The sequence below is a fragment of the Anomaloglossus baeobatrachus genome, chromosome 3 (genome assembly GCF_048569485.1).
Source record: "Anomaloglossus baeobatrachus isolate aAnoBae1 chromosome 3, aAnoBae1.hap1, whole genome shotgun sequence".
NCBI lineage: Eukaryota > Metazoa > Chordata > Amphibia > Anura > Aromobatidae > Anomaloglossus > Anomaloglossus baeobatrachus.
In genome coordinates, this window is record NC_134355.1 from 84,156,186 (window position 1) to 84,170,884 (window position 14,699).

Here is a 14,699-nt window from a genome sequence, read left to right on the forward strand (position 1 = left end):
ACTCTGTGCAGCAGGCCTTCATGAGAAAATAGCTGCTAGGAAACCCCTGCTAAGGACAGGCAACAAGCAGAAGAGACTTGTTTGGGCTAAAGAACACAAGGAATGGACATTAGACCAGAGGAAATCTGTGCTTTGGTCTGATGAGTCCAAATGTGAGTTCTTTGGATCTAACCACCGTGTCTTTGTAGAAAAGGTGAACGGATGGACTCTACATGGCTGGTTCCCACCGTGAAACATGGTGGAGGAGGTGTGATGGTATGGGGGTGCTTTGCTGGTGACACTGTTGGGGATTTATTCAAGATTGAAGGCATACAGAACCAGCATGCCTACCACAGCATCTTGCAGTGGCATGCTATTCCAAACCAGGCTGTGTAAGGGCTATGTGACTAAGAAGGAGAGTGATGGGGTGCTACGCCAGATGTCCTGGCCTCCACAGTCACTAGACCTGAACCCAATCGAGATGGTTTGGAGTTAGCTGGACCGCAGAGTGAAGGCAAAAGGGCCAACAAGTGCTAAGCATCTCTGGGAACGCCTTCAAGACTGTTCGAAAACCATTTCCGGTGACTACCTCTTGAAGCTCATCAAGAGAATGCCAAGAGTGTGCAAAGCAGTAATCAAAGCAAAAAGTGGCTACTTTGAAGAACCTAGAATATAAGACATATTTTCAGTTGTTTCACACTTTAAGTATTTAATTCCACATGTGTTAATTCATAGTTTTGATGTCTTCAATGTGAATCTACAATTTTCAGAGTCCTGAAAATAAAGAAAACTCTTTGAATGAGAAGGTGTGTCCAAACTTTTGGTCTGTACTGTATAATGTATGATAAAAAAAAACAAGGAAAGAACAATACTTGGCAATTTAGTGAGGTAAAGTCCTTTACTTCCAGGGATAACCAAACCTGCAATCATTAATACATAAGTGAGGTTGTCAGCAGTAGAAGAGCATTTTCAATGTTACAGAGGTTGTCTAAGGCTTGCATATTGATGACCTGTCCTCTGGATTGTTGAGGGTCTGACAATCGACACCTGCACAGATTAGCTGATATCTGCTACAGGTTTGACAAGATGTAAACAATTATACAGTGGAGTGTAACGTGGTACGGGGCGTTAGTCACGGGCAAGGGAATGACTCAGGAAGCCCTGGCACGCTACAAAAAGCGTGGTCCTGGCTGGGTTCGTGGACTGGTGTGGTGCAGGTCATACCTCTTAGAAGACCTCATGTCGCCGTTGTCTTTGGCAGGCCAGAACCAAACAGCAGTGTAGACTGACACGGAGACCAACAGTTCTTTACTTACTAGTTTCAGCAGTTCTATAGTCCCAACTTCACATGTGAGATATTCGGCACAGATCTTAGGCACCTTTTCTGTTACACAGTATGGCATCAGATACAGTTTTAGCTCTGGCTGGATTGTTCCCATTATTTTTGGATTTGGGCTTTCCAACACAAGGTAGCCCAACGCAACAGTACAGTCTATGATGGTCACCTTACCTCTCAGTGGGCTTCAGTATCCTTCACAAGGCCGGGGATCCAAGGGGTCAAAGAGTTATGGAAAGAACGGAGTGGCAGGCTCCCAAACACCTTCAGGTGAAGGTCTCTCCTCCCCATATGGTGAAGGTGGTGGGAGATTCACAATAATGCCAACAAAGAGCCTTGGGCTCACAGTCACCGGAAGGTGTCCCACCCGGGAAAGACGAACAACGTCACACACCAGTGATGCTATCCTAATACCTTAATGGTTAAAGAACCTGGTTAATCGTCTGTACTCCGGCTCCTTGAATATAGGAGGAGCGCATATCTCTAAACTTTCAGTTGTTCGATCTAATGCTAGAGTTACTTCACAGGATTATGCCATCTCAGTCCAACACCCATGTTGTGTTTGCCATGGGTTACCCACTGCATGTGGCCTTATCCACCTGAGTCACTAGCACGTCCCCATTAGTCACTAGTGGATTCCTATCTGAAGTTGTGAAGGAAACAGTCACTTACACTAGAAACTAACCCCTCCCATTGTGGGCTAGCCCCAACACTTAACTAATTGCCACCCTACAGCTAGTTGCTGGGCAGTACTTCCATAGCAAACATATTATACTTATATACAATCATTATATTGCCTCTATTCCTTGATTCTTACTGCTAAGCATACTATCCTAAAAGAAAAAGACTTTCTCAAAAAGGTTGTATATATCTTTATTTTACACATCAAATACAATTGAAACACAAACCACAATCAAATACATGTATTACTTGATATTGTATAGGCACTTTATAAGAAAGTAATTATTTTACATAGCTGATAACGTCTAGTTGGATAATGAAAAATAAATAAGTTAAAAAAAATGGGGTTTTTTTAGTCACATTTTCCTGTTTATACAAACATTCTTGAAGTATATATGGGTTTAAAACAAAATCATGTTATATAGACATCCTTTTTTAACATCTGTAGATATCTTTCCACTTCCAATATTTAATAATGTTTTTATTCTAAAGACCATATATGAATTGATATTATGATTGACCTTGCGGTTTATTTATATAATTCCTCTGTAATGACTATATGTGAAAAATTCTGGTCCCAGTCTGTTTACCAAGCAAGCTGCTGTAATATCAGTAATGAATGTCTTTGATTGTGTTTCAATTGTATTTGATGAGTAAAAGAAAGACATATAGAACTTTTTTGTGAAAGTTGTAAAGAATCTTTATCGTGTAGGATATTATACTGATCATATATCCTACATAACAATCCTATCTTATATATTGCTGTTTTCCTGCAAAACTTTCCTACAAAACAGTCTTATACACTTACACACAATGCTTCTACATCGTACCACTATGCATTACACCTATAATAACATATCTTATACCATACTTTATTAATATACATGGAAATATCACATTACATCACATTGTATACGAAGACTCATGCCACAATTTAAATTAGTGCATTTGGCATCTTCTGGGAAGAACACGACTACCAGTCCACCTTCTTACAGGAGCACTACAACTCCATATGGTTTAGTGGCCACTGCTGCATACTGTAGTTTATGTTCCATTCCAATGAATGAGAGGTAAACTGCAGTCTAGCCCTGGACAACTCTTTAACCACCTTCATGGCAAGGTATTACTGTATTACCGCAGACATACAGTATGTGGCTAATGCATATTATAACACAGACTGGATACAGTCCATAGTTGAAAACAAGATATTACACTGCTCAAAAAAATGAAGGGATCACTAAAGTACCACATCCTAGATCTCAGTGAATGAAATATTCTAGTTGCCAATCTTTATTCATTACATTGCGGAATGCGTTAAGAACAATAAAACATAAAAATGATCAATGTAAATGAAAACTAATATACCATGGAGGTCTGGATTTTGAATGATACTCAAAATCAAAGTGGAAAATCAAATTACAGGCTGATCCAACTTCAGTGGAAATGCCACAAGACAAGGAAACGAGGCTCAGTAGTGTGTGTGGCCTCCATGTACCTGTATGACCTCCCTACAACACCTGGGAATGCTCCAGATGAGGCATCAGATGTTATCCTGAAGAATCTCCTCCCAGATCTGATTAACAAATTGTGATGCAATGTGGTATTGGTGGATGGAACGAGACATTATGTCCCAGAAGAGCTCGATTGTATTCAGGTCGGGAGAATGGGAAGTCCAGTCCATAGAATCTGTCACGCTCCCCGTGTCCCAGCACCGCTCCTTACCCACTGATCCAGTCCATGTGTTCACCAGTCATGGCTGCCGCTCCCGCTCTTGCTCCCCTGAGTTCTGTTCCTGGTCTCAGGAGTCTGACTCTGAGTCTTGGCCTCATGCTTCTGTATAGGACCGGGCCGCGCCCACTCTCCTGGTCTTTATAGGCCCAGCACACCTGCAGCAGGAAATGACATGAGGCTGTGCTGGGTATATAAGACTGGCCTTTCCATGTGGGCGGGGCCTGATCAACGTGTCTTGTAGCTAGTCTTATGAGCTAGGTGCTCAGGTCCCCTGGTACCGTGTCCTACTGACTTCTTGTCCTTGCACTCTGGTACCTGTGCCTGTTTACATTATTGTCCTAAAGAACTCTGTGACTCTGGTGACCTGCTTATACTTGTCCCTGCCACGCCAGTGCTCCGGCTGCCGTGTGCCTGCCCTCCGGTGGGGTGCAAGGTCCAGTGGATCCACCTCCTGGGCCCACCAGTACTCCAGGCCCTGACAGAATCAATGCCTTTATAATTCAGGAGCTGCTAACACACTTGAGCCACATGAGGTCTAGCATTGTCATGCATCAGAAGGAACCCAGGGCCCAGTGCATCTGTATATTGTCTCACAATGGGTCTGAGGATTTCATCCCGTACCTAATGGCAGTCAGGGTGCCTCTGGCTAGCACATGGAGGGCTGCGCGACCCTTCAAAGAAATTCCTCCCTATAACATAACTGACCCACTTCCAAACGGGTCATGCTGGAGGATGTTGCAGGCAGCAGATCTTTCTCCACGGCGTCTCCAGACTCTGTCACGTCTGTCACATGTGCTCAGTGTGAACCTGTTCTCATCCGTGAAGAACACAAGGCTCCAATGTCGAATCTGCCAAATTTGGTGTTCTCTGGCAAATGCCAATCACCCTACACGGTGTTGCGCTGTAAGCACTACACCCAAAAAGGATGAGAACAGAGAAATGGTCTGTGGTCACCACCTGCAGAGCCACTCCATTATAGGGGTTCTCTTGCTAATTGCCTATCATTTCTACCTGTTGTCTGTTCCATTTGTACAACAAGAGGAGAAATTCATTCACAATTAGAGTTGCTTCATAACTGGACAGGTTGATTTCATAGAAGTGTGACTGACTTGTAGATAAACTGTGTTTGTAAGTGTTCCCTTTATTATTTTTTTTTGAGCAGTATATTATTCACCCTAATCTCCATTTTGTCTCCTGTCTACTTTTGAATTTAACCTACTTTGTGCCTTTTAGTGCAAAAAGTCAACACTATTTGGTAAAAACTATATAAGTAAATGAATGGAGGAAAAAAAATCTTTCTGTGGTGGGAGGTGGGACTGAAGTTCATTTGTGACTATTCAAAAAGTTATAAGTGATGAATCGAGTGAAAACATCCAGAAGCCTAAAACGTTGAAAAACTTAAAACAACAACCATAAAAAAAAAACACAATTAGGTAACGTTAAATAATAGGTGTAAATTATACGATGAATATAGTACACAAGCTAAAATAATGAAGAGTCTTCCACTTTGTGGAGACATAAAAGCGAGTCCAAAGAACAGCTGCAAGAATGGACTAAGCATGTAACTGGTTCACAGAATCCTTAATACCTTCGGCTTAAAATAAAATGATTCCTGTAGTAAAATTAGCAAGTCATAATCGTTTCATTTGCCGAGACTAATAAGAAACATTTCTGGCTCCAGAGAGCCCCTTTAAGTTCATGCCACATGGCTATTAAATGGGCTTTAAACTTGGCTGTCACATGCTTGGTTTGCTTGTGTCTAATAAGCAAGGTAAAGTACTTGGCACAGGACATGGTACTTCATGCAGCTGAGCTGTGTACAGCTGGCAGCCCATATAGTATGAGGAGCTGCCATATGGGGTCACACATCAAGCCATTCCATGAAAAATAGAATAAGGGGAGGGGGTGCATAACACCATTGTGACACAGGACTTAAAGAGAAGCTAAACTTAAATGAATAATACATGTTACCTGTGATTTTCTTGCCTTAATAGAAGGAATCCAATCACAGATAGTGAACTGCGCTGCATGCATAGCTATATCTCCAGCAAAATCAGCTATCTTGCTTTGCACTGAGGAAGGGCAACACCCTGAAACATCTCAGTCATCAGTTGTTACTGATGTGATACTATGTAGAAAGAAGTGGGTGGAGGGGTGGAGCTCTGCCTATAGTTCTTTACTCTGCTTCTAGCTCCTACTTCCTCCTCTAGCTCCTCCCTCTTCCTCTAGCTCCTCCCTCTGCCTATTGCTCCTTCCCCTTCTTCTAGCTCCTTACTCTGCCTCTAGATCCTCCCTCCATCATAGAATCTCATCAGTAACAGCTGCCATCTCCAATCTCAGTAATGGGAAAATCTTCACTGAATACAGATTTTACCTCCAGAACTGAGAATTTGGATAATGACTGATCAATTCTGGCAGAGAAAAAAACAAAATTTGTCTGATAAGAAATATTACAGAGTTGCTTATTTTCAATTGCATCTCTGTCTGAGCCTCAATCTATGAAGCACAAACCAATGAGCATAAAGTAAAGTTTTGCCCTAAACTGAACCTTTACTAACATCATTGCTAAGAGGTCATAAATCTTTTTACCAAACAAAATTACAGTAAGAACACTCCAAAGACATGTAAACCTGCAAAGTAAAGCACTTCATAGTAAATACAAAGTCCACGCAGTCAATTGGACCAGAATGTCTTAAATCTAGAAAATAGAACCCCTTGAAGGAATTGAATCTATAAAACCATTATGTTGCAATTTCCTTGGAATAGGATAATTTTGCATGTAAAACACAGAACATTTTGTAGAATACATTTTACAGAACAAAAAAATCATCATTAATCTGAGAGGATGAAGTACAAAATTACAACAAAACGACAATTTTCTAAAACTGTAGGCGGCCAAACGACAAGACTCTACATTACACACACAAAAACCCTTAAAAATATTAGAATTAAAAATAGACCCATTAAAAATAATGTGAATAAAACACATAATTATAGTAAGTTATTAAAATGCTGATTTTAGACTAGAACAAAAAATTGTTTTTGAAGTTTGTTTTTTTTAAATAAGTTTTAAGCTGAGATAATAGCAGTGCTAAATTATAGAATATACTGTATAAACAAATGTCCACTATAAGTAATCAAAAAGTAAAAAAGAAAGAAAAAGAAAAGAGCAGAATACAGAAAAAGTAAACAGCAACTTACCAGCATTTACGATGGCATCAACCTCCAGCTGAGTGATGTCTCCTTTGTAGAGCGACACTTTGTCACACAAACTGCTCATTGTTTTATTTTCATCTGGAGGAAAAAAAATATATATACACATTTAACAAAGCAAAAACAGAAAAAAAACCCACAAGAATACTGAGGCGACATATTGGATTTTTCCTTGTCATTTTTGTAGTGCTACCATATGAATACAGTTAGTACTGTCTTGACCCTTTTTAAAGATGACTTGTCAACCTCCGAGTATGCAATTAATTATGGCCTTTCGGCTATGTGCGCGCGCTGTGTTTTTTGTTTAACAACAAACTTGCACCCTCTGGCAGATTTTAACAACTTTAAACACAAAAAAAATGCGGTAAAAACGCATCCGTTTTTGTTAATGTGTTTTTTAAAGGAGAAAACAAATGATAGGTCTAGGATAATTGATAGATAGCTAGAATAGATAGATAGATTCATAATAGATAGATGGATAGATGGAAAGAAAATATAGAATACTGTAGATAATAAGAAGGAAGAATAGGTAAAAAGAAATAACAGAATATATTGATAGAGGGATAGCTAGCTTAGACAGCTGTTTTTTGTTTTTTTTTTTATTTTGGGAGTGAAAAAACTGACGTGGGGTCCCCCCATTTTCATATCCAGCACAGGAACAGCAGCAGCTGCAGGCTGCAACCGTCAGCTGGTTATGAAAAATAGAGGGGATCCTATGCTTTTTTTTTTTAATTATTTGATTTATTTTTTTTTAAAAAAAATGAAATGGGGTCCCCCTATTTTTCTAAAACCAGCCAAGGTACAGCAGACAACTTGGAGCTGATATTATTAGGGTGGGAAGGGTCATCGTTATTTGGCCCTTTCCAGCCTAACAATAACAGCCCACAGCCGCCCCAGAAGTGGCGCATCTATAAGATGCGCCAATTCTGGCATTGAACCCAACTCTTCCCGTCGCTCTTCTGTGATGGCAATCGGGGTAAGAAGGAGATAATGGCAGCCCACAGCAGCCACTAAGTACTAGATTAGTGATGGCAGTCTATGAGACCCCGCCTCCATAACTAATCTGTAAGTGAAAGTAAATAAACACAAACCCCCCAAAAATCCTTTATCTGAAATAAAATACAAAAGCACCCTCTTTCACCACTTTATTAACCCCCAAACACTCCTGCAGGTCCAATGTAATCCACACAAGGTCCCATGGTGATTCAGCTCTGATACATCCCTGTCCTGTAACAGCAAGCATCATAGCGCATGATTGCCTACTGTGAGTGCAGACAGAGCCGTGCGATCAGAATAAACTTGGGTGATCCTCTGACATCACAGCTGCGGGCCCTGCAGTACAACATGTGTCGTGGCAGTGACATCACGAGTTCATCACTGTGAGGTTCAGGCCGCGACTGAAGTGAGCCACGCGATCAGTGGTGACATCACTCAGGTGAGTCCTCCACCTGCGGCTCACTTCAGTTGCGCCTGATTTGCGGTCACAGGTGGAAGACACCAGTTGTGGCCGCGGCTAACCTAACCGACGTCACCACTGACCGCGTGGCTCACTTCAGTTGCTGCGTGGAGCTCACAGCGAGCAGTCTTGTTCTATGGCGCTCACTGTCAGATATAGCAGTGCTGGAAGCATCGTGGGATCTCGTGTGCATTACGTCAGACCTGCAAGGGTGTTATTGGGGTTAATAAAGTGGTGAAAAAGGGTGCTTTTTGTATTTTTTTTCAAATAAATGATTTTTGGGGTGTTTGTGTTTATTTACTTTCACTTACAGATTAATGATGGGGGTGTCTCATAGACACCTGCCATCACTAATCTAGGACTTGGTGCAGATATGGGCTGTTATTAACTCCTTATTACCCTGATTTCTACCGCACCAGTGTAATTGGGAAGAGCTGAGTAAAGTGCTGGGACTGTCACATCTAATGGATCAGCTGCTGGCTGATATTTTTGGGCTGGGAAGAGCCTAATAGCCATAGGCCTCCCCAATCTGAGAATACCAGCCCCCAGCTGTGGGGCTTTATCTTGGCTAGGTATCAAAATTGGGGGGACCGCCCACCGGTTTTTAAAATTATTTATTTATTTTACTGTATGATATAGACCCGCCCACCGACGTCTGTGATTGGTTGCAGTTAGACAGACAGCTGTCACTCAGCAAGGGGGCGCGTCTGACTGCAACCAATCACAGATGCCGGTGGTCGGAAGAACCAGAGAATATGTATGAGCCTAGCGAGTGGCTCTGGAAGAAGAATGATTGGTGAGTGTGAAGCGCTTGGAGAGAGAGAGAGGCAGAAAATGAGAGAGAGAATGACTTTATCCTGGAACAATGTGGGTGACCTGCATTTTTGTTGACAAAAACGGATCCAAAACGCAACAAAAACGCGGTGCAAACGCACAGTTAACATTTTAAACAGTTCAGTTTATCTGTGCAATGTAATAAAGAAACTGATAGGAAGGGAATTTAGATAAGTACACAGAGCTGCTGGTGGTTCTGGGGGCACGGGGGACCTGACAGGATCCCCTTAAGCACTGATGTCTTCATTCCATCTGTGAGCAGATCTGCTGCTTCTACATCACACCCACAGCTAAGTAGCTGGTGTCACCATGTGCTCATACCCTGTAGGGCTCTAGCACTTTGATTTTTGTTTATTACAATAAATCCTTTAGGTTTCTGTTGCAGATCGGGAATTTTTTTAAAAGGTAAAATTCTTGCTATTTTTGCTGTAGAACATATGAGAAAAAACAACACTAGTGCAATTATCAGTGAACAGTGTCCTGAGCAATTTCCCAACAAAGTATTACTAGTAAAAAGTTTACTACTACAAAGGGATGAAATTAATGATTAATGTAATTTTCCAGATCTTTAGTACTGATGAGCCATCCTAAATATCAATGTTACATGGTATCAAGTTCTGGTACAAATGATGAGAAGCTGATTTAGGCTGTAGTTTCCAATGATCCGGATGGCACTGTGTTCTAGACGCAAAGTCATCCCTCCAGCGGAGGCACGAGTATTCTTTGTGGGAGAACATATTGTCAATCCCCACAATCAGGGTTCTAGCAACAGAGGATTTTCGCCATGTTCTCCCCCTGAGAATACTCGTGTCTCCTCAAGCATAAATGGACCTGTTGTGACTTGGAAAGCAGCACTGCATGTCAATTTACACTGTTGAAAAAAGAAGTACAGCGGGCAAAGGATTTCTATAAATCCCATCCACTGTGCAACACAGCTTTCTGCATGCAGCGAAGGCACGCTGCCTCCAAAACGCTACAAACACTGATCGTGTGAACGTGCCCTTAAAAGGGTGATTCAACCATATTTTTTATTTTCTAGATCGATATGTTGGCAATAGTGCCTGTGAGAGGTGCTATTGCAGACCGCTGTTCCCCATGCCTGACCCCCAGCCGGGCTCCGTGATCTCGGGGATCCGGTGACGTCGTGTCAAGTTCCTGTTGACCTGACATCACCGTGGATGGCCGCAGTCTTTCTGACCCACTGAGCTGTGGGTGGAGTTTCATCGCTCGTCACAGCCCAGCATGTCTCCAGCTTGCAGCGCTCTGCTGTGAGGGATGAGGGAGCAGGGAGCTGATAGACTGTGACATCACTCATGGACACAGCGACTAGCCGCAGTGATGTCAGGTCAGCAGGAACTTGACGTGACATCACCGGATCCCCGAGGTCACAGAGCCCGGGGGTCAGGCATGGGGAACAGCGGTCCACAATAGCTACTCCCACAGGCACTATTGCCAACATAAGGTATTTGAGAGAAACATTGTTTCTCAACATAATATCGATCTAGAAAATAAAAAATATGGGTGAACCACCTCTTTAAAGGAGTGGATCTGAAACTAACTTTTATTTTAATCCCTTAGTGAATGAGCCAATTTTGATTGTAATGACCAGGCCAAATGTTTGAAGTCTGACCAGTGTCACTTTATGAGGTAATAACTCTAGAAGTCTTCAACTAATCCCAGTGATTTTGAGAATGTTTTTTGTGACACATAGTGCTTTATGTTAATAATAAATTTAGGATTATTTCCTCAGTACGCACAACATTGTTGGTTATAAAATAACTTAATGACAAAATTTATAATTGGTGGAGGAAGCTTGAGCTAGATGGACCTACCTATTTTTCGCTTTATAAGACGCACCTGATTATAAGACGCACCCCAGATTTGGTGAAGGAATAGAGAATTTTTTAATAAATAGGGTGCGTCTTATAATGCCAGTGTCTGTCTAACAAATCATATAGGGTATATGTCCCTCATAGCCCCCCCATCCTAAAATTAGCCCCCTTAATCTGGATATGGCCAGGCCACCTTATATTGAATATAGCCCCCTTGTGCTGGCACACGTCCCCCAGTGATGCCACATGTACCCTATTACTGGCACACGTCCCCTGTGGCTGGCACACGGCCCCCTGTGGCTGGCACATGGCCCCCTGTGGGTGACACACAGCCCCCAGTAATGCCACATGTCCCCTATGGCTGGTACACGGCTCCCTGTGGCTGGCACACGTCCCCTATGGCTGGCACACGGCCGATATGGCTGGCACACGGCCCCCTGTGGCTGGCACACGGCCCCCTGTGATGCCACATGTTCCCTATGGCTGGCACACGGCCCCTGTGGCTGGCACACGGCCCCCTGTGGCTGGCACACGGCCCCCTGTGGGTGACACACGGCCCCCATTGATGCCACATGTCCCCTATTGCTGGCACACGTCCCCTATGGCTGGCACACGTCCTTTATGGCTAGCACACGGCCCCTATGGCCGGCCCACGGCCCCCTGTGGCTGGCACACGGCCCACTGTGGCTGGCACACGGCCCACTGTGGCTGACACATGGCCCCCTATTGCTGCACATGGTCCCCTGTGGATGGCACACATCACCCTGTGTTAGATATCGCCCCCATGCTGCTGCTTTTAGTAAAATAAACTCTTTCCTTACCTTCTCCAGCGCTGTCCTCCCTCGTGTCTCCCTCCGTGCGGTTGAGCTCCGGCCTCCTGCACCTCCGGGTTCTCGGTGCCGGTCATGTGATCGGCACAGCAGAGTAACATCTCTGCGTGCCTGATCACAGCAGCAGGAGGGAGACTGGGGAGACACGCTGGAGGAGGTAAGTAAAGAGTTTTTTATTTTACTATGGGCAGCAGCATTGGGGCCATAGCTAATACAGGTGGGGCATGTGCCTTCAGAGGGGAGCACAGGCACATATAATATGCACCGCTCCCCCAGCCTATCGCCGCGGTGCGGTTTCAGCACCACGGTGATGGACAGCGGCTGTGCATATTATATGAGCGGGAGCAGGAGATCTAACGCTGCAGCCTTCACCAGCCTCCCTCAGCCTCCAGCACCGCTCCAGAGTGGCCCCCACCTCCCCTGGACCCTACAGTATATAATTTGTATATTCGGATTATAAGACGCACTCCCTACTTTCCCCCAAAATTTGGGGGAACAAAAGTGCGTCTTATAAAGCGAAAAATACGGTAGTTCTTTTTTCAACCTATGTAACTATGTTGATATTTTTTGCGTTTGTAATCCTTAAAAAATGGTTTTGTAAATTTTGTTGAAGAAATGAGAAATTGCTGATAAACCTTGAAGCATTATGTCACGCTCCCCGGTGCCCGTGCCATGCTCCCTGGTGCCCATGCCATGCTCCCAGGTGCCCATGCCAAGCTCCCCGGTTCTCCTGCCACGCTCCCCGGTTCTCCTGCAACGCTCCCTGGCTCCCCTGCCACGCTCCCCGGCTCCCCTGCCACGCTCCCCCGCTCCCGGACCTCGCTTCCCCGCTCCCGTGCCACGCTCCCCGGTCCCCCGCTCCTCAGCCTCCATGCTCCCTCACCTGCGTCCTCCAGACTACCCGGTCCCCGGTCCCGGCGCCCGTCTGCTGTCCTGAGCCGGCCCGGCACTCCTGCCTCCTGTACACCGCATCCTGCTCTGGCTTCTGGCACCCGGGCCTCGCGCATGCGCATTAGGGCGCGCGGTTATTGACCTTTTCTTAAAGGGCCAGCGTCCTCCAACAGGATATTGAAGATGCAGGTACAGGGTATATAGGGGGTTCCTTTCCAAGTGGGCGGGGCCTGTTCTTCGTGTTTGCTAAGCTAGGAGTCAGGTCTCCCTGTGCCATTGTCTCGTACTCACCTATCTCTCTTGTAGAGCCGCTCCTGTCCCGCCAACCGGTCCTGACGATTCCAGAACCCCGAACGGTGACTGTCCGCCATCTCGTCAGTCCCTACCATCTCCGATCCCTGGATCCGTGTGGTGACCCACCTCTTCGCTCCGTTGGTTCCGGATTCTGCCTGACATCATCTCGGCCTCCGAACCTGAGCTCCGTCACCCGGACTACCCTCAGAGACTCCGTGGTCCCAGGGACTTCTTCACTCCACTCCTCTGTACGGACTGTCCAGCTACCCGTAGTGCTCCGGCTACCGGGCACCTTGCCCTCGGTGAGGTGTTCAGCCCAGTGGATCCACCTCCTGGGCCTACCCGTCCTCCTGGTCCTAACACATTATAACTTCTTAATAAAATAAAGTTATGTTTAAAAAATGGTGCTGATGAAAAGTAGACATTTTGTGACATAACTCTCTGGAATAAAAATTGAAAGTTTGAAAATTGTGAAATTTTCACCAAATTTCCAATTTTTCCACAAATAAATGCAAGAAATAATCTGTTTAAATTTACTACTAACATGAAGTACAAAATGTCCCAAAAAATAATCTTCGAATCACTGGGATCCATTGAAGTGTTCCAGAGTTATAACCTTATAAAGTGGCCTGGTCATGAAGGTGAAAACCCAGGCTGGGGTGAAGGGGTTAAACCTGTTAGTCATGCAGTACAAAATAATTAATAAATAACATTTTTCATATATTTTACATTTGCATCATTTTTTAACATTTTTTTTTTGTTGGGATGGTAGAAGGGTTAAAATTTTAGCAGCACTTTCTAATTTTTTCAAGAAACTTACAAAACATGTTTCTTTAGAGATGTTTTCAGATGGACTTTGAGTGGCCTAAATATTGGAAACTCCCCAAAAGTGATATAATTTTTAAAACTACACCCCTCAAATATTTCTCAACTGCTTTCAGGAATTTTTTAACCCTTCTGGTGCCACTTAGAGAGTGCAAAATGGAATTAAATTTTTTTATTTCTCCTCTAAAATATTGCTTTAGCCTTAATTTTTTTTCACTTTTACAAGGGATAGAAAGAAATGTACCCCACAATTTGTTACCCAGTTTCTTCTGAGCGCGTTGATACCCCACATGTGGTCAGAAACCTCAGTTTGGACAAATGGCAGGGCTCAGAAGGGAAGGAGCACCATTTGAATTTTGGAACACAAATTTGGCTGAAATACAGTAGATTACGGGCGCTATGTTGAACCTGAAGAGCCTCTAAGGTGCCGAAACAGCAGAACCCACTGCAAGTGACCCCATTTTGGAATCAGATGAAATCAGAGAATTCATCTAGGTAGGTGTTCAGGATTTTAAACCCATATGTGCTTTATGGAAGTTTTTAAAATGTAGATGTGAAAAGAAAAAATTTGCGTTTTTTTCCACAAAAATGTTATTTAGGCCCCAAATTTGAAATTTTCACAATAAATAAAAAAAGAAGATAGACCCCCCCTCGTTAAGCAATTTCTCCTAAATGCAAAAACACCCAAAAATTGGTTAAAGACTGCTGTTTGGGCACATGCAGGGCTCGGAAAGGAATGAGCACTCTTTGATTTTTGGAGAGTAAAATTTGTCTAGAATAGATTGTGAACGCCATAC

The 14,699-nt window shown here is 43.7% G+C and overlaps 1 protein-coding gene across 2 annotated transcripts in view; it reads right to left on the bottom strand.

Moving 5' to 3' along the window:
* MACROD2 (mono-ADP ribosylhydrolase 2) overlaps positions 1-14,699 on the bottom strand; it is a 2,939,506-nt gene that overhangs the window by 2,809,039 nt on the left and 115,768 nt on the right. For both annotated transcript variants that reach the window (XM_075338062.1, XM_075338061.1), the window contains exon 3: positions 6,929-7,021. In XM_075338062.1, coding sequence (XP_075194177.1) covers positions 6,929-7,021 — 93 coding nt within the window. The remainder of the gene's footprint in view (positions 1-6,928; positions 7,022-14,699) is intronic.